Source organism: Gallus gallus, chromosome 3 (assembly GCF_016699485.2).
Source record: "Gallus gallus isolate bGalGal1 chromosome 3, bGalGal1.mat.broiler.GRCg7b, whole genome shotgun sequence".
In the NCBI taxonomy this organism is placed as follows: Eukaryota; Metazoa; Chordata; class Aves; order Galliformes; family Phasianidae; genus Gallus; species Gallus gallus.
The window spans coordinates 5,584,315-5,604,296 of NC_052534.1; the positions used below are offsets into that span (position 1 = coordinate 5,584,315).

A 19,982-nucleotide genomic window follows, 5' to 3' on the forward strand; every position below is an offset into this window, starting at 1 on the left:
AGACTCAGAGTAGAACTCCTTTAAAAAACAAACAACAGAAAAACCCCACAACCTGGATACAGTTCTTCAATTGTTTTTGAAAAATGATCATCGCTGAGTGCATCTCTTGGCACGGAAAAAAAAATATGATAAGTATCACCTGTGAAGTCTTTGTGATTGAGTGCTGCCAATTACCACTTTTCTTTCCAGCAAATGAGTTTCATATTCTGTTTGGCTTAATTCTAGGAAGCTAGCAGGCTTGTAAAATTAAAACACAGTGCTTGGCTGGGTCTTGATAAGCTTTTGGAAATGGAAGTGCTCTTTCCAAATAGCAAGATGTTTCAGCCAGGTGTGATGTGAACAATACCTCTGGTTATCCAAGTTTTTAGGAAGTAGGGTTTTTGTTCTTTTTTTTTTTTTCTTTTTTTGTACAAGTGTGTGTTTTTCACTTTTTCATGCTGATTGCTGCATCTTTGCATCACAGAATGTTTGAAAATTACAGTGTGCCTGCAAGGTACCATCCATTAACAGAACTTTGCTGAACTTACTTGTGCTCTCGTCATTGAGAACATTCTGTTCTATTTTAAGCCACCAAATTTAGGTTGGGGTCTGTGGATAAATAAAAGGGAACCATCTCTTTCTCTCCCACACAGTATTTTATTACTGCTTTTCAGGTAAGACCATACACTCTCTATTTACCCTTCTGCTGCTCTTCCCTGCCACTTTGAAGCTCATTCTTCATACACTTGGCAATAGTCTCCTTGAAAAGGAAGTGAACGGAGTATTTTCTAGGGCTCCTCTCTGACTTAGCAGTTATCCCTTTCAGAAGCAGTGACCCCAGAAGTAAATGTTTGCAGTTGTAAGGGTGAGCAGCCCTGGCTGCACTTTATCAGAAACTTAGGCAAAGCCTCCTTTTGTCCTGTGCTCACGGTATGCTTTTTCACCACGTTGTCCTCTCTGTTGGACCCATGGTTGGAGACTTACAATATATGGGTGCTTGCTTGAGAGTTTGGGTAGGTTTGGAGGGGATTTTTCTCTCTTCCAGCTCTTGAACAATTTGCTGTTTTTGTCTTTTCACCTTCTTACTCCCTCCCTCTCGCTCCTTAATATGATTCAGTTTTCCAATAATTATCATTGCTGTTTGCTTGCAGTGCCTGCCTGGTGCTGGTGCAGCTGCTTAGAGCCGAGGGCTGACGTGGTTTCTTCTGTTTGGGGTGGCTCCTGTAGAGGGGAACAAAAAATTTCTTTACCGTTTCTGAAATAAATAGCGTACTGCTCTGATAAATCCGACCTGCTTATGAGATCCAGGACCTCTTTACTTTCACAGTCTATTGCTTTGCTGCAGTTGCATCAGGATTATTTGAAATGCTCAGAAAATACGGTGAATGCAAAATTGAAATGGAACAGGGGCACAGTATGTGCTGATGGAAAATCCAGCAGCAGGGCGAGCTATTCAGTTGTTCGTGATGGAGGGGAAAGCAAGGCCTGTGAAAGCTATTGGGCACCTGGGTCAGCTCTTCAAAATGAAGGACTGCATCCTCACTCTGGGTTAGTGGTGAAGAGAGGCATTAAACCTGCTCTACAAGGATAGCTGGAGACAGACGAGAAGCGTGGCAATATGCATGGTGGGTGTGCAGGAAAAAGGCATCGCTGTGAGTGTGGATGTGCAGGCGTCACTTGGGCAGCTGGTGGTTGTGCTCGAGGAATAGGAAGCGTTCTGCGTGCCCAAACATCAGTTCTCCCTGATGGAAGCCAAAGCTCAGAAGACTTGGAGAGAGTTCCTCTGGTTTATGTGAAAGAATCCTCTGGTGTGGCCATTCCTTGCACCAGGAAGCTGGAGGTCATCGGGAAGTGAGCCCTGTAACTTGTGAATTTGGTAAGCAGTTACAAGTGACAGGGAAAATAACAGAATGGGAAAGGAAGGTAAATAATGCTGTTTCTAGAGAACTCTGTATTCAGAACACCTACGCATTTCATAAGACCACTGAGCGTGCTGTCTGCCTCATTTACAGACAGGGAGATGGAGCACAAGAGCTCTGAAAGCATTTTGGGCCAGGTAATCTGCTAGTTTGAATACTACCCGGCAACATTTTAGTTATGTTAACAGTCAGCAGTCAAAGAATTCAATTGAAAGCCTCTGGGTGCTCCATTTCAGATATTCCCTGCTGTAGGGTTCTTCTTTGATGAGAGGTTTCACAGAAAGAGCATCTGGAAAACAGCAGCGTGGCCTCTTTGTCAGAAGAGAAATTCAGAAAGGCCTTTTCTGCAAACGATATGCCCTTGTATTCATCAAGAGCCTGCTGTGTGCAGGTCTATCCTGTTGTTACAGAGAGACAAAAGACACAAAGAGCTCCTGATGGGCATTAGCGACTTTAGAGACGCCCAATTTGTATGGGTCTTATGGACCAGATTGCTGGGAGACAATCCTCCCCACACTCCCATTCCCACCTTTAGGGAAAAAGAGGCATAATGAGATTTACTAGGAGTATATTTAATAAAGAACCGAAAAAGGATAAGGATAAGCACTTCTAAGACACTTTTAAATCACGTTTTAAAAGAATTGCCGTTCAGCTTGAGCCTGGAAATAACAGTGCCTTTAGGTACAGGCGCGTGCACAAACACAGAGCTGACGCGATGCACGCTGCGCCGCGGGGACGGGGAGCCTCAGCGCTCTGCTGCTCTTGGAGACAGAGCCAAAATGCCACAAGGGAGGGTAAACACTCGATTTAATGATGAAGGGGCTGCAAATCCTAACAGCGGCATTAAGAAATGATGCTCAGCTCTTCCAAGAGCCTGGCAAAGCTGGCGGCCCAGCCAGCGCTCCTTCCTCTGACATCTCGAGCTTTCTTTTCATCTCTGCGGTGCCTAATTGCCAGGGAGTTTTTTGATCAAGGTAAAAGATTCCTGATTGAACAGATGGAGATGTTTGTTAATGAAGCTGCACTGAATAGAGCCTCAGACTCGTACTCGACCTGGACGTCACGGAAGGATGGCGAGGGGGGTAACTGCCCCCAGCCTTCAGCGTAACAAAATTAAGTGGGGCTGTAGCTGCTGTGGCTTAGAGCCCTGAGAGCAGGAGGTAGGGTACTTCTGCATATAGAACCATGCAAAAATGCAGCATAAGTCTTATTTGTGGGGGTATTTGGTGTGGTCAAAAGGGGCCAGTCATGCTGGATAGAGATGGTGAATAGAGCAAAACCAGGTTCTCCAGTTCCTAAGCGAGGCAGCATTTATGCTACCAAAACGCAGCAGTAAACAAAATACATGAAGGCTTGACAGTAACGTTAGCAAACAGCTACAGTGAAATGGCTGGGAAGAAGGCAAAAGCAGCCCCAGCTATTTGCAGAGCAGAAGTGGAACTGGTTTTGACAGATAAGACAATGCAGCTCTGGGTCACAAGAGCTTTGTCTTTCATTTCTGTTGCTGCAGATGGAAAATGGTGCCTTCACATTTTAACTGGAGAAATTCAGATTTTAACGAGCCCCCGTTTCTCGCTGTATCCCAATTAGGAAAAGCATATTTACAGTTAAATGTAGAATAATACATTTAATTTAGTGGCTGTGTGTTGCGGAAATCTGCATCATTCAGAATAGCTACAATGTAATTTTCATATTACATAATCACAGAGGTGTTTTTTTCAAGGTATATAACCAGAGTAGAAGTGGCTGCTAGACAAATATCTTACATCTAGTGAATTTCCCTTGGTTGCAAATTGTCCACGGGCAGAAGAGCGTTTTATTGGAAATCCTGTGGCATTACCCAACATATCTGTTCTGTAGGTATGTTTCAGGAGTAACAACCTTGCCATTTTACCTGCAAAAAAACAGCAGTAGCAGCCTTGGACCGTTGTGTTATGGCTAACTGCTTTCCTTCAAGAATTCAGAATGATCCTAAGGCAAGGATTTTGCTCTTAGTTACAAGGCTTCTAACAAACATTGGGGATTTTTTTAAGACCCGCATTATCTTGGTGTTGTACCGTTGGTACTGGAGGGACGCATTTGTGCATGAAATCTCATTTTTCTGTTTGTCTTAAAGCTAGTCCATGGTACTATAGCTGGAAATTCACTGCAGAAATCCAGGTTCCTGCTCCGGAGCCCAGAGGCACCAGGAGGGCTTTGGTGAGGCTGGGCTTTGCCATGAGCACTCCATCTTCCCAACTGTCTCCATCTCCACAGTCAGCAGCAAATCAATCCCCTAGAGTCAGGCAGCTGAGCGCAGAAGCCCAATGGCTCATTGGTTCTGGAGAGACTTGAGGTGGGATTGTGCTTTGAGTTACATGGGAGAGGAGCCTGCCTCTTTCTCCTGATGACAGAGGAACTCTTCAGCACACAGCAAAGCCTTGCTGATGATCAGGTAAAAATAAGTTGTATGGATCTGGAGCTCTGTGTTACAGCTCCTAAGCCTGCATCATTGCCTGCATATAGACATAAATCTTGTGCAAGAGGAGGAGTTACACTTCTCAGTTGCTAATTTATCAGGAGTGTGGAGAATGGATAGGTATCTGACCTCTCTGTTCGTCTTCATGTTAATTTTGTGATTTGCATGTGAATTTGGAGTTGTGTTTCTTCAGAGGAAGAGCAGTGTATTAGCTCTAGCTGCATGGAACTACCGATAGATTGTGACTGTAGAGGAGAGAGAAAAAAAAAAAACAGGAAAAATAACAGGACAGAGATTTCTATCTGCCTCATAAATATTTGTCTGGTGTGCTTAAGAAGGCTGGGTGTGCCCTTGCCTGCCCTGGCATCCTGCTGTCACTGCTAGCTGTGTAAGCAGCCCGCAAAGGGCCGGGGCAGTGAGCTCTGCCAGGAGCACAACTGGCTTTAGTAATTGGAACTGAAAGCAGTACCTCCCACGCTCCCTCCAGTTCTGTGGTTCCCCAGGACCCGAAATACCTCACTTGTTTGTGCTCTAACCTGTAGCAATCCACAGCGGGGATGAGGAAGGCCTCTGGAATGAATGGGCTGTCGCTGCCACGCTGGTTTTGTTCAGGTCCTGCTGTTAATGGGAAATGGGCTCGTTTCTGTGAGGCACTCGGTTTTATTGCACGGCAGGGAAGAAGATTTGCAGATCATGCCCCTCCTGCATGCACGGCAGCGTGGTGAAGTGCTGCTGTCCTCATCCTGTAACAAGAGCAAGGGAAGAAATGAAGATTTATGTTAACGCCAGTTGAAAGTCTTTCCCAAAATCAGCTGGTAGAGCACACAAGCACCCTCCCAAGGTTTGCAGTAGTACTCAGCTTTGTGAAGGTCTAAAACGTCTCCTGCCTCCTTCATCCCTGAACAATGTGTCTCGCTATACTTTTCTTGCTGACAATCTGCAGCAATCAACATATGCCATAAAAAGCACAATGTGGCCATAATCCAGTCCCTGAAGGGATGGCAAATCAGCTAAGCAGACTCGGAAGGAAGGGGAAGTGTAGGACACATGCTAGTGCTCGTCTGACAATGTTCATAGCCCTCAACCTTACGAAAAGCAATTTTACAGATTTGCTGCAGCTGTTGTTGCCCTTTGGGTCTCCCTTGAGGGCTGCCCACCCTGAGGCTTTTTGTGTTGGGGGCCCTCAACACCTTCTGCTTTCACAGCCCCAATTAGTACGAGCGTGCACACACCAACACATGCGTGTGCACAAAGTGCTGTGGCTTTAATTAGGCTCTGTCTTCAGGCTTGCACTGTGCCAATAATGCTTTGCACCTGTCAGCTGCATGAGGGATTTCTGAAGTGGAAAGAGAGAAGCCTTTCGGTAGCGCGGTGAAGCCAGGCGTGCTGGCTAGTTAATGGGAGATCTTGGGGTAGGGCCGGGAACTCCGGGCAGGCATTGAGGAGCTGCCAGCCGTGGAGGCAGCTTGAGCTGCTAGAGGAGCTGGGAGCCCAAACATAACCTGTCACATTGCATCCGCTTCGTTTGGTTCATAGGCGGTGCTGGAAAGTGGGCAAAGCCTGATCCGCTGGCATCAGCTGCCAGCAGGAGAGCGCCCGTATTTAGCAGGCGTCCTGAATTCCTGCAGCAAGCACATGGGCATCTCACAGGGAGATGCTATGTTCGTGGTGGGGTGATGATTTTCCACAGTGTTGTTTCTCGTATAGCCATGCACCCAAGCTCATGGAAGAGCAGCACACATGGGACCTTTCTGTGACAAATCTCACTGTAACACTGTCCGCCGAGCTTCCCTCCGCGCTCAGTGAAACAGCAAACTGGGCCGATTTGTGTTGGCTTCTGCATTTGCCAGGCCCTCGTTTTAGCATTTTAACACTTGGTAAAAGTACGGGCCGTGTGCTGGAAGTTGCCTGTGAGAGCAGCACCACCATCATAGGGTGCACAGAGAGGGCTGACATCTCCGTCACAGCACCTGGGCTGGCAGATACAATCAGAAGGAAAGCTTCAGCAGGAAATACGTGCTTGTGCACAAACAGGATGGAGTGCACTGAAGTGCATTTTATAAAAACACCCTCAACCCATACAGAAAGGTGTTTGTGTTACTTTGAATGTTTTATGTCTGTTGCTGCAGCGGTAAATTGTTTACACTCACGAGTAAACCCCTTACAAAATGTTTCAGTCCTTGCTATGCTTTGCTGTCTCCTCACAACTCCCCCAGTGTCTCGATTGCTTAGCAACCAATAGCTTGGCATCCTGGAGCTGCACTGCAGGGCAGGGCAGCAGCTTATGGTGGCCACAATAGCAGAGCAGCACTCTGATGGAAATGAACTAAAAACTGTCTTCTCGGCACTCCAAATGGCAGAGTATCAGGAGCACTGTGTATGAAACAGCAAAAACAGTTTTTCTTCCCCATTTCAAATACTGTTAAGAGATTGAATCTAAGTTTGCAGACAAGCCTGAGGCAGAAGAGAGAAAAATGTTGAGTTTCAGCAATAAAGTGCATTTTCCTAAATTCAAATTCTAGTTTGTGTCTGACTGTGGATATGTTTGAACTCTCACTGTATCTATTTTTATTCTGCTAGCTGGAGAAACTCGTAAGTGTGATTAGGTCCCCATCACATACTGCAGTTTATGAGCAGAAAGGCTTCTACAAAAATGCTGAGGAGAAGAACAGCAGGGAGACAGAAGCACACACTGTGATGGGGTTTTAACAATCCTAGTTAGAAAGAAGTGCAGATAAGTGCAAATATTTAAGCAATTATTTTCAAACCATGTTCCACCCCTCATATCCCCTGCCCTTTTCTCAGAAAACTGCCTCTTTACAGCAGCACAGTCTATAAAGGTAAAAGCATGCCATAAGGAAAAAAAATACAGAAAAGAACAGGCGTACAGAGTTCGGGCATTATACGTTAATCAGGTACTTAAGTTTCGGTTTTTCTCCTTTCACTTACAGGGATACAAGAGCAAGAGGAAACTGCTGCAGAGCCTATGAAGGTTGAGCTTGCATGTGAAGCAGCAGAAGCTTCAAGTAAAGATGGTTTGTTGTTTTAACATTTTCATTGTCGTAGTGCACAAATAGCATGCCTTCCTAAGGTTTGTCTGTACACTTACCCCTCAAAATAAGAACTTTATTTATAATCTCTACAACTGAGACTTCTCAGAGCCAGCAGTGTGCCCTTGTATCCAAGAAGGCCAATGATATCCTGGGGTGCATTACAGAGAGCGTGGCCAACAGGGCAAGGGAGGTGATCTGATCCTCTCCCTCTACTCTGCCCTGGTGAGGCCACATTTAGAATACTATGTTCAGTTCTGGGCTCACCAGTTCAAAACAGACAGGGATCCCCTAGAAGGAGTGTAGCAGAAGGCCACAAAGATGATGAAGGGCCTGGAGCATCTCACTCCAGGTGAGGAAAGGCTGAGAGACCTGGGGCTGTGCAGCGTGGGGAAAAGATGACTTGAGGAGGGATGTGATTAATGTTTATAAATGTCTAAAGGGAGGTGGGAGACAAATGGATGAGGCGAGGCTCTTTTCAGTGGTGCATAGCGATAGGACAAGGAGCAATGCCTTAAAACTTGAACATAGGAAGTTCCATTCCATTATGGTAAGGATGATGGAGCACTGCAACAGGCTGCCCAGAGAGGTGGTGGACTCTCCTTCTGTGGAGATATTCAAGGCCCTTGTGGATGCCTACCTGAGTGACCTGTTGTAGGGAACTGCTTTAGCAGGGGGTTGGACTCGATGATCTCTTGAGGTCCCTTCCAACCCCTGCAGTTCTGTGAATTTCTACTGTTACCTGTCAGAGACTTATGAGGTTGGTTTTGGTTGTTTGTTTTTTACAATTATTACTGGGTCTTTTTAGGTCTGGATGCCCATTCCCGGTGGTCCATCAAGATTCAGTGCAGCGTGTTTCTCATAAAATTGAGTCCACAGCACTTCCTTGAAAGCCCCTTTCATACCTCTGCTGTTCTAATTGGCTCAGTTTATATGTTCAGTTGACACATTCAATCTGCTTGCCTTTTAACTACATGGTATTTTAGGCCTACTGTAATTTGGTCTGGAAATTGATTTGGCCAAGACGTATCTCATCTCACAGAGGAGTCAGAAAATAATATTTGTGAAAGCTTCTGAGACAGTTCCTGACTCCATCCTGAGGCAAGCGTTGGTTCTATAGCCACTCTGAACTTAATGTCAATTGGAGGTCAACATATAAGCTTGTTCTAACTCAGAGCTGATTTCCCTTCAGAGGAAGGGAGGTCCTAGCATAGCTCAGTCTGGTAGAAAAGAGAAATTATCCCCCTAGAGCATTTACTGCTAATAAAACTATTGTGATGTTGTGACCTAGCAGCAGTTCCAGTTGGGTTTGTGAATGTTAGCAACCCAGTTGTCCCAGCTTGCAACTTGATGAAATCATTTTTTGGTCAGTTCCTTTGGTAAGCAGATGACCTGGCTGTCTAGCTGGCACAGGCTGAGTACTAAGTCTCTGCTCCAGCTCATCATGCATAACCAGTTTTTAAACAAAAACAAATTGCTAACTGGACTCTTCCTGTGGTAAAGAAATGCTGGATGGGATCAGGGCCCTAGTGCTTAGATTTTGGGAAGGCAAACCCTTTGTCATTCTTCTGGATGGGCTCCAGTATCTTAACAAAACTACATGAGGGACTCTTTTGGATTCTGATTGAAAAGTCTTTTTGACTGCTTCAAAAGGCAGTGTTCTCAGATTTGGTCTTCCAGTCCCCATTTTGTTTGTCATCGTCAATGAGACCCCTGTCTGTAGTGCAGACCGTGGGTGCAGACCTGTAGTGCAGATTTCTGATTCATCCCTTAATGTCTCCAGCATTTACATAATATAAATTCAAGGCAAAAATGTTTATGTCTCCAAGATAAAACTATTGCATTCCTTTTGACATTAATTATGCAAAGTATCTAACGCCAGTTTCTGTTCTCTGACATTGGATCATATTGCAGCATTTGGACTGCTGACTGATTTTGATACTGGATTGTAGAGAAGCTTTTGTAAGAACAGAGAGAAGAAACATGCTTAATTGGTTTGGTTGCTGGTTGGTTTGCCTTTTTTAATACTGGAGATTATGCTGTTACTAAAAATTGCACAGAATGAAGCCAGAACAGCCTTCTCTCTTCATCTCCTGAAGAAATCAACCAAAAAATCTGTAGCCATTTTAAGTGACTTTAATTTTGGATCCCTGGAATGGCCTGGGCTACTTACAGAACACAAATTTACTGAAGGAATATCTGTAGGGATTTTTTTCTGAAGAGAGGAGCATCCGCATGGCTACTGTGGATGTGTGCTGCAGCACAGCACAGCTGATTCAGCTGACAGCTTCTGCAATGGTGATCTTCACAGGTTTCTTTCCTTCCATTCTTTGCTTATGGTCTTTTGCATATAGCTCATCTTGTGACTTGTTTTTCTGCAAAATTCCTGTTATGCAGAAATGGAGAAGAGTGTTCACTAATGCAGTGTACTCTGCCATCACGGGAAGTCTTTGTTTCTCCGCAGCTTAACCTGCAGTTGGAATCATAGTACAGGGTTGTTTTTATGCAGTCATACATTACAACTGCTGCTTGCAATCTCCATTGGAAACCAGAGCAAAGATCTCTGGATATTAAATTTCTTGTACCCAGGACAGATTTTCTGGTTAGTTGTTTAGCAATGACAAAAGCAACCTTTGGTAACTGGTTTCCCAGGTGGTGTTTCTCTGCCCACAGACAATTTTTTTTTCTCCTCTGCCAAAGCTGTAGGGATTACGATGGTAGATGTTAGTTTGCAGCTGGTATTAGGCGGATCAAGCTTTTCACTCCTTCAATAATGGAGTTACTCATTGGCCTTTCTTATTTCAAGCCTGTGGAAAGCTGCATCTTGACTTGCTGGCAGAATAGGAGAAAAGAAAAAGATACAGCGAGCACAAAAGAAGTGTCAAAAGTGAAACTTTGGTTTGTTTCATAAGCCACTGCAAGCTGATGAGTGTAGCACCGGTGCCCTGACCTTCACGTGACTCACAGAAGCAACACAAAAGCAAGATCTCAGCGGTTAACATCATCACACGTTGTTTATGTAATATCCAAGAAGCGAGTAACTACCAAGTAAACAGGTGCACATATATCATTGCAGCACAGTCAGTTTGATTCAAAATAGGTAATTTTCTTTCCTGAGCAGTCTGGAATTACAGCTGAGTGTGCGATAGCCAAGTGATACGAACGTGAAGGGAGACATTGTTTAGGAAGCAGCTGAAGAAACAGATGACATTTGCAAGTAGCAGTCTGACCGAGCTCCTATTTAAATCAATACAATAATACTTTTCTTTCACCTGCCATCCAGATCTACAGCACATTATTCTCTGGGGGGAAAACGTGTCGTCTCTTTCAGACAACCCTGAACATAGTTTTCCAGCCTCCCATTTACCTGTCTTCTCTGCTTAGATGCCGCGCCATGACTGCTGGCTCCCTGACCTTTAAACACGCTGCTGGCTCGCGGGGGAGTGGAGGGATGCTGCTGAAGCACGGCCACCACTTTGCATGTGTGAACTCTGCGCCCCTTGTTTTTTCTCCCCTTGCAGGGAACTTGCTTGCTTTTGAGTGGAAACTCTTTCACGGTCTTAATTTGAGAGCTGCTCAGCAGCTCACGGATGAAGAAAGGAGATGCACACAGGCCCTCCCCAGCAGCCCAGAATTTAAGTAGAAAACAGACAGAAAGACTCCATTTCTATTGCACAGAAATGTCTATTTCTGTCTTAAAAAGCCCCCACATGAAGCTCCAGAACTGGTAAAGCTGCATGTAGGGTGATGGGCAGCCGCCTTGAACTTCAAGTGCTTTGCTGAGCTGGCAGCTCTAGATGTGTGTAATGTGATTTAGCAGTTTAACACATGTAAAAACTTCTAGTGGTGACAAGCCTCTTTCTGGTTTGCATTGTGATTAGATGTAGCATGCTTGGGGCCAGCCACATTGTTCCAGCAGCAACTTGTGCAGTGAGGCTGGTGAGTCATGTCCCCCCCATTCCCAGCAGCAGCCCTTCCATCTGCTCCTCGGTAGGTGCTCCATGGCTTTTCAGGCTAAGCATCAAGGATTATGTAGGTGGCCTCGTAACATCTGTTGTTGGGGTTCACCCAGTGGTCTGCAGAAGCTTATCCTTCAGTTAGATCTTCCTGTCCCTGTCAGTGTTAATGAAAAGAGCTGAGGTTATTCACCCATATGTGGAAAAAAGCTGATGGTGAAACCCTTGGGCACCCCAGTTCCTCCCACTTCCCCTCTGGCTCCATGTTTCAAGACACCCTGTGCTTTCATATTGCCCTTAAAGAGGTGCTGGGTGGTTTGCATCTCACCCATCCCAATGTGATGCGCTGTCAGCAAGAGCAGGGACGGCTGTTGGTAGCTTCTAAAAAATGCAAGGTGGGGGAAGAGGTATGCTCGTTTGGGATGCTGACAGAGTTTGACCTCGGGTTTCAAATGAAGCTTTGGTTTTGAAAGAAATCTCTTTGAAATGTGAGCAAAGCCTTCTGGTACTTTCAGAAAACCAAGCTGGTGAAACCGGCTGGCATAATGAGGCTGAGAAAGGCTGCTGTCATCAGTGCGCAGCAGCCTTCCCTTAATGATTTTTTATTAAGCATCCTGTCTTTGCTATGCAAATGCATATGAAGAACACAACATCGCTAAATACGATGTGCATCAGAGCTCCATAATCAGGAGCGGATACTTTTCTTGTTATTCATTGCATACATCCAGGAAGCCATTATGGGATCTATTCTGCATATGGATGATGAATAATTTACAAATAATTCATCACAATCCTAACAGGTGTATTGACACGATATTGACTCAGAGATCATAATGCCTGGCTGGAAGTAGCTATTGATTTTTGGCCTTTTGTTTCCCTTGTCTTCCCTTAGTTTCCAAATCTCCCATTCAGGTTTGAGGGTTTTCCTGTCACACACGTCAAATGACTGCAGCTGAGACCACAAAGTAAGGCAAGGTTAAAAGCAGAGAAATGTATAAATGGCCTCGATCAAATTCATTCTAGAGCAGATACTAAATACTACACGTCCTACAAATGCATGTGTTGAAGGAACCCTTTTGTGTTTAGCCAATCACACGTGCTACTGTTGATTTGTCATGACATATAAACTATGGTCATATTGAAATGAAGGCACTTAAGCCTTCCATGTAAATCATCTCTTTTTTTCTGCAGTAATATTATACAGAAAAATAAGATTGTTAGGGTAAATTGATAGTACACTAGTGAACTAGTAAATGTGGGATCTAATGCTGTTGTCCCTCCAGCAGTTTGCAGTTCAAGGACAGTCAAAGGCAGAGGCAGCATCACTGCAATGAGAGGTGGATCTGCATCCATCCCCCGGTGGAACCCAGGTCCTGCTGGGGATGTTCACATCAAAGATTTTGCTCTCAGCCAAAGGCTCCAAGCAGAAAATCCTTCCTCTTTCGTTCTCACATGGGGAAGCTAAGAGATTCGCAGCCCTCATTAGCATGGCCAACATGAAAAATCTCCATGTCAGGTGCCAAATAAATGATTGCGTATCCGCGTAACCCCCTCACCGCAGCACAGCAACACGCCAGCAGTAGCAGGCAGGGGTCAAGACCGCTTTGCCTGGTGAAGCTCTAAATCACCCCTTGGAAGTATCTATACATCTACTGGTTGACTACAGAGACAGAGGAGGGTCATTTAGCTCATCAGCTGGCCATTTTTCGTAGGTGCCAGAATGAAATTCAGTGCATTTGGACTAAAGTGAAAATCTGCATCCAGAGGCTTGGCATTTCCAGCAATGCTGAAGCATATGCCCATGCAGAACCATTCACTGGGGATTCCGTGTAGTTGCAGATTAAGACAACTGGTGTAAGAGATACTTACGTAGATGGAACACACAGAATGATAGTGTGATAATTGAACTCTGTGCCTTTGGGGCAGAGAGTGGTTCTTACTCAAGGTGATAAACTTAACGTGTATTGTGAGCACCATTTGACCACTGTCTTGTTTTGTTTTCAGCTGAAATGGATAGCCAAGTCGAAAGTATAAAAGATCCAATGGAAACTGTGCCAGAAGCTTAACTAACAGGTAAGATATTTATGGCTATTTTCCTCTCCATTTTCCATTTTGGTTCTATTTGAAAACTCAATTTAAAAATGACTGCAATGAAAGTTAGGATTCACCAAAAAAAAAAAAAAAAAAGGAGAGCACAAAAAACAATGGGCTAATAAGGCTTCTATTGTACAAAAGGATAAACATATCCTGTAGACTTGATTTGTCAGATAAGGATGGCAGCAGCATTCTGCATCTGTAATGGCTTTGGACAGTGCGTGGTCTTAGATCATCAGAAGGCAGGACAGCAGTGAGATAAGCAGTGGAAGAGTAACGGAGTGAGTGAGTTTTGGCATCACTTTGGAAAATGACAGGCAATTTATACTGCTCAGAACAGGGTTCAGTTCTGTGCGATCTGCATGCTGGGAGCAACAGACTCACATCACGAGGGCTTTACTGCCCTTGGCTCTGCAATGCCCCACGTCACTTGTGACTGCGCTGCTGTAAAACAAGGCAAAGGCAGCAAGCTGCCTTCTGGAGCTGTGCTGCTTTTCAGAGCTTTGCTGTTTTATGCGTTAAATGACGGTGCTATTCCAAGAGCGCTTGATGGTAGCTGTTGCTGTGGAAGTCTTCATGGATGCAAGCAGCATCAGCCTTAAATAAAAATGAGTAATTTGCTAGGAAGACAGCGGTCCAGGACCACCCCAGCTACAAGAAGGAGTTCTATGTCTATCTCAGAACAGAATTTTTAAGCATTAACACGCAACACTGCCTCGGCATTGCTAATATCATACACGGCAAGGTGTGCTATTTATGTAATAGGATTTCATGTAGCTCAAGACCAAATATAGAAGCTTTACAACAGTGGCAGCTGTATCGGAGAGATTTAAAATAGAAGGTCTTATTACTGAGCACGCCCCTTTGCCCTTGTCAGCATATTGACAATATGCTGCTGTACTGCTGGAGCGAGAAATACAGCTGATGGTGTCCTTGCTAGAAAGTACCAACACACAACGAGAAAGCGCCTTTGCAATTAAAATTTGGCTTCCACAGCTCTTCCTTCCCCCTTCCCAAGCCTCCTGTCATACGTTCTCTTAGAGAAAAAAAGGAAAAGAAACTAATAAAATCCTCAGAGTTAAAAATACATTGAAAGGTTAATACCCTTCACTGGTTTAAAAAATGGATGTGACAATTATCACGGCTTTCACGTGTTCTGTAGGAGGGTCTGCATTTCAGCCACGTTTTCTTGTGGAAATTAATATCTCTGAATGCTTTGGGCTGCAGTCATTTTTGCTGTATGAAGGTGAAGTTCACCAGAGTAACACCGCAATTAGTAATTAATTAATAAATGTCCTCAATTCTACTGCAAGGTCTCATTCTCCTGGCACCTTTCTGAAGCAAAAGGGCCTGAGCCGGGCTACAGAAAGACTTTCCCAGCATTTTAATGGCAAGCATGGGATTAGAAGTAGAAATTGAACTCTTTGCAGCTCTCCATTTGGGTCCTTCTGACCTTTCTGCCTTTTTTTAATTGCAAGGAGCAGGTCTGTGGGGGAGGACCAATCAGCACGTTAAACCTCCAAGATCTTTGCTCACCACATTTGCTGTTCGAATGCAGTGCTTTTGAAAAATGTTGCATGGCCTGGCACCAAAGCACCACCAGTGCCAGGGACCTATGATAGCTGAAAGAAGGACTTGCTTGTTGCTGTGGGAAAACACAAAACCCAATTAGTGCTGCCAGTTTGCATCTCCGACTTCAGAGCTGTGCTTCCTCATGAAGCCATGGGCCTGAGACCAGCAGCTTGTAAGGTCAGGGATCATGTCAGAGCTCTTCAGGCCCTGTGTGTTGCAGGTCTAGTGAGTGTCTGCATGAGCAAGCATCTCCACAGCACCGTGCATGGGACAAGTGCTGTGCTTCTGATTGCTGCTTGGTCCCTGGTACAAAAAAGCTGCAGTGTTTAAAATGTGCCTGAAAGGTGAGTTCTGTTTGAGACCCAGCGATGAGGAGGCAGGAGAGAGGAAAGTACTAAAGGATAGTTTAGGCCAGGAAAGGTCACTCTGAAAACGTTTAGCTCAAGAAGCATGGGCAGGTTCACAGCATGAAACAGGGAGGGAATGACAGACAGGTTATGGGTTGTATGAACTGAAGGAAGGCCTAGCTGGTTTGTTGTGTCTTATCCCTTACATTATTGCCTTGGATTTTCTAATAAAATAAATGTGGACAGCTGGAGGAGGTCCCAGTTCCCAGATTATCACCAGGGCCAGTCTCTAGTTCAAATTGATGTGCCATGCTGTGAGCAAGAGAATTTATTCTAGTGATTCACAGAATAAACGCGTGCATGAAGCTACAGACCAGTGGCCATAGCACTCCGTTAAGCCAGAAAAAATAGTTTACCAAGTTCTCACCAGCAGAAGAGAGAGGTGCTGTACTGATATGAGACACCAGTGAGATAACTGTAGATGTAATATATGTATATACACCACATGACGCACATGTTTTGTGTATGTGATGGATAAGGAAACCTTTGGCTTCTGCATTAGGAAGATGAGACTTGAAGTCTGTGTAAGCATTATTCTCAACTTCTGCCTTCTTTCTTTCTTTCTCTCTTCCCCTCTAGGACAAAGGAAGGATGCAGGAGACAAGAGACTCGACAAAACCCAAAGGGCAGGCGCTGACATCCTATGGCATCATTCTTGGCAGAAAAGAGCACACAGAGGTGCTCGGTGGGTTGGGAGGGAGGGAGCTTTGGGGAAATGACTCTTTGCTTTAATTTCTCTTTGTTCTTCATTGCGTTTTGTTCTGTAAACCTGTTGGAAAGAAACACAATTTCCCAGTTCTGATGATGGTTTGCAATTATTCCTGCAATTACAACAGTTACTTCTGAATGACAAGTCCCTGTGTTATATCGGGTCTCTTTTCCTCCTCCATCATATTGTCAGCCTGTCTTCAGGTCCACCCCTTTTCTAGCATCTTTATCTTCCTCCCCGGTTCTGATACTGTCTGCAGGCAACTTGTAGGAGCACATTTATTCCCTGCCCCCCCCCTCCCCTTTTTTTTAAAGTGTTCCCTAGGATACCAATGGAGATTAGCTTTGAGAACATGAACTGCCACAAAGGATTATAATCCACATGCACCAATAAACAACATCCCTCCTCGTGCTAGGGATTTGAAAGACGAGATGCTCCAAAATCTCAGATATATTGATAGAGACAGCTCTGCATGTCGCCCACCTCCAGGCTTCTCGATCAGCAGCTCCTGGCAACTTGTCCTAATGCAGAGCAGTCGGCAGCTCCCAACCCAGTTGCTTGAAGAGTCAATGGTCGGACTCTGAGTACGTGCCGTAGGCAAAGCCTGCACATTAACACTATCTTCTCATTTACCTGCTGCCTCATTATTTCCCCTGCCTCTACTCTTTGCAAGCCCAAAGGAGATCTCTGGGGTGCAATGAAGCTAAACAGTGACAAGCATGCGCCAGGCTGTGCCCCTCCACGGTTCTATCAAGCAAATAACACATGGCCTCAAACAGTCAGTACCCCAGATCAATCTGCCTCTTTCCCAGAGAGGTCCGTGCATGTCAAAATCCATATGCCATAAGTACAACCTTCACGTAGGGGCAGGCAACGTGTTTCCTGGAATCTGCGAGCGAAGGAGGATAGCAGGCATTCTGCATTTAAAACATCTTTAAATATGGCTTCTGGCTTTAACAGCTTCACACTGTATCTCGTGTGAGCCCTTGTTATATTTTCTACTGCATATACATGATTTTTTTAAATTAAAAAAAAAAGTAATTAACAGCTATTTGGATAAGAATGTCTCACCATATGTCAACTGGTCTGCCAGCAAATGCCATGCAGAAATGTTTAGTAGAGGAACAAAAGGATTTTACATATAGTTCTGTGCTACACTGTAAATGAAACCAGTAGAAGATATGCACGACAGAAGAGTGCACAACCTGTCCCCAGGCTACAAACCATATTTCAAAACACCATTGATAATAATTGGATCCTTTTAACCAAAGTAGTTGTGGTGGCCTCTCTTTCTTTATGGTGGCCTCCTGAATGGGTACCAATCCCAAATCAATTATTTATTACTAAAAAAACAAGGCAAGATATTTTCCAGGATGAGGAAGGATATCCATCCTCCTGTGGACTACATTTATCCCAGGTAGAGAAGCTTCGGCAATAAATTCTCCACCAGCCTAACAGCAAGTAAGCTGTGTCCCTATGGAATATAGCATCAGCTATGGCATTTGATCGCTGCTGTCTGCTGCAGGTTGATTTGGAAGAGTGTCAAGACAAGCAAGGATTAGAAAAGAAAACAACAAAAGCTCCAGATTTCCCCATGAGAGCACGCATGGCCCCTAGGAACACTGTCTCCTTTCATCATCTATATGGCTCCAGCACATTTGCTTTTTGTGGTATCTTTGGTGGATGAATATTTCTGCATGCCAGCTCCTGTGGCATTTTCCACCATATGGAGGCCATGCCAGAGAAGATCTCAAGGAAATTCTTCATCATACAGTTCTCCTGGAGACTGGTGGATACTTGGAGTTGGATCAGCTTTAGAAGAAACAGCATAAGCCTTTTAATCTGTCTTATACTCTTTTTAGTTTTCCTAGAGAGATAACTGCCCTCTAGCTCTACATTTTGGACTTTATTCCCTTTGAAGCCACTCTTCTGTTTCTCCTTCTTATCCGTGTTAGCTTGCCAGATGCAAAAAATGCATCTTTTGGGACGTGGACATTTTCCTGATGTTCCTTCACCTCTTTTCCAGCAGATTCCAGTTTTGTAGACAGTGGCTTTGCAAGTAGTGTGTCTCTGCGACGCACATCCCTTTCTACGTGTCTTCTGTACTTGCTGATTTTGATTTAAACAGTCTGTCATAACAGAAGGTGGAAGAGTGGGAGGAAGAGGAATGAATGCATCAGGTATCTCTAGCTACAGTTTCCCTGTTAGGGCCGTCTCTGTGAAAAGACAAAGATCAAAGGAATCCATTTCTCTAGGGATGTGAGGGAACTGCCTCCATACGGCGTGGGATAGATTGGGAAAGCTCATCTTTTGAATTGCTCAAAGACATTGAGGACAACCTAGATTGCTAAGTCCTCAGCTGGCGTAAACGGGCCTCAACAGAGCTGTCACATGTCCCTCAAGCATTTGCTAGCCTTGGTTTTGGCAAGGAGGCTGGTCACAGAAGCACAACTGTTTGGAGACAAAGGCTCATCAAAGTCCTTGCAAAGACCAACTGATGTAAAGAACAATAATTAACTGCAAGAATGCCTCATGTTAGACACGATATTTATAACCTCTGACAGTAATTTCATTGCACTTTTCATTCAGCCTCAGTCTTTGAATGGCAGCAAGCCTCTGAAGCTGGGAAAGGTTTTCCTGAAGACACAGCAGCAAGTGTGAAGTCTAGAAGTGTAGGAAGTGTTGAATAAATAAATGTATGAGTTGATTAAATCCTTACAGGACAATCTTCAGATAGGCCTCTATCTTTCTTCCAGTGGATTTTCATTTCCTTCTGGTTTCTTTCATTTTTCACTAGTCCTAGAGTGGGCAGAGTTGGGTGGTGTGAGTTCCTCATTTGGGTTTGCTGGTTGCAGCTTGGCCCATGCTCCTCCACACAGTCTCTGCTAATGTGACAGGAAGTGTAGAAATGCGGGAGTTGATACCTGGCATAGAGGGAAACCCCTGCCTGTTGATATCTGCATGCAAGGTATCAGACTCTGCTTTAATGTTGCAGCTCCTATTTCTGAAAGTGCTGGTCCCTGCTGTGAGGCTCGCTAATCCTCCAGCCAGTGACTGCTCCAATGATGGGCGGGTTTCCTTCCACACCGACCTCCAAAGAAGATGTCTGAGATGTCATCTGTAACGCTGGGTCACACATTCACCACAGCTAATTGCAAATCTTTCTATAAAGCACTGAAAAAGCCTCTTTGTGAATTAACACTGTTCTGCTTTATGCACTTGATCAAAAGGAAAAAAAAAAAAAAAGACATTTCTCTATATGCAGTGCATGCCTGCTTTGCTTTCAAACCGACAAACTTAGCAGAGTATGTCGGATCTATTTTCTCGGGGAATAGGGGTTTTTATCATACAATTCATCTGGGATTTGCCTTACCCTGACATTTGTGATATAAAGGAAAAAGTTTTAAAAAAAAGTAATTTTCTTGATCAAAAATATGTTTTTACTTAAATGCAAAGAAATGTAGACTGTTGCTTGCAAAATGTCTTCTAATAGATGGTATGACAGCTATATAGGCTAATCCATGCCTCTTTTGTTACTCTGTTGTTTATGTGCTGAATTCGCTTCCCAATCTGTTGTTTTTCCTTTTGTCCATGCCATACGACAGAAAACTTAAGGAATCGATGCCTTCACACATTTGTTTGTTAAAGCAAAACCTTAATAAAACTTGTTCTGAAGACAAGCCTGCATCGCTCATGTGTTTTTTTCCTCCTGACTTTGCCAATCATATGGCAAGAGCCTTGGTTGTTACAAAGGCACCCGTCAAGATGGATATGCAACTGCGTTGTAGATTGAATACTGTGTTGCCATGATAGTTGAGTCTTGCCATTGTCAACTGAA

The 19,982-nt window shown here is 44.4% G+C and overlaps 1 protein-coding gene across 9 annotated transcripts in view; it reads left to right on the forward strand.

The window, feature by feature from the left end:
• The window catches only part of MACROD2 (MACRO domain containing 2), an 838,556-nt gene extending 818,732 nt beyond the window's left edge, over positions 1-19,824 (forward strand). For 4 of the 9 annotated variants that reach the window (XM_015283424.4, XM_015283425.4, XM_015283426.4 and 1 more), the window contains 3 exons: positions 7,308-7,391; positions 13,367-13,435; positions 16,015-19,824. In XM_015283424.4, coding sequence (XP_015138910.3) covers positions 7,308-7,391; positions 13,367-13,428 — 146 coding nt within the window. In that variant the 3' untranslated portion in view covers positions 13,429-13,435; positions 16,015-19,824. The remainder of the gene's footprint in view (positions 1-7,307; positions 7,392-13,366; positions 13,436-16,014) is intronic. The other 5 variants (XM_025149218.3, XM_040697782.2, XM_040697785.2 and 2 more) reach the window with 2 other exon arrangements.
• The last annotated feature ends 158 nt before the right edge of the window (positions 19,825-19,982 follow it).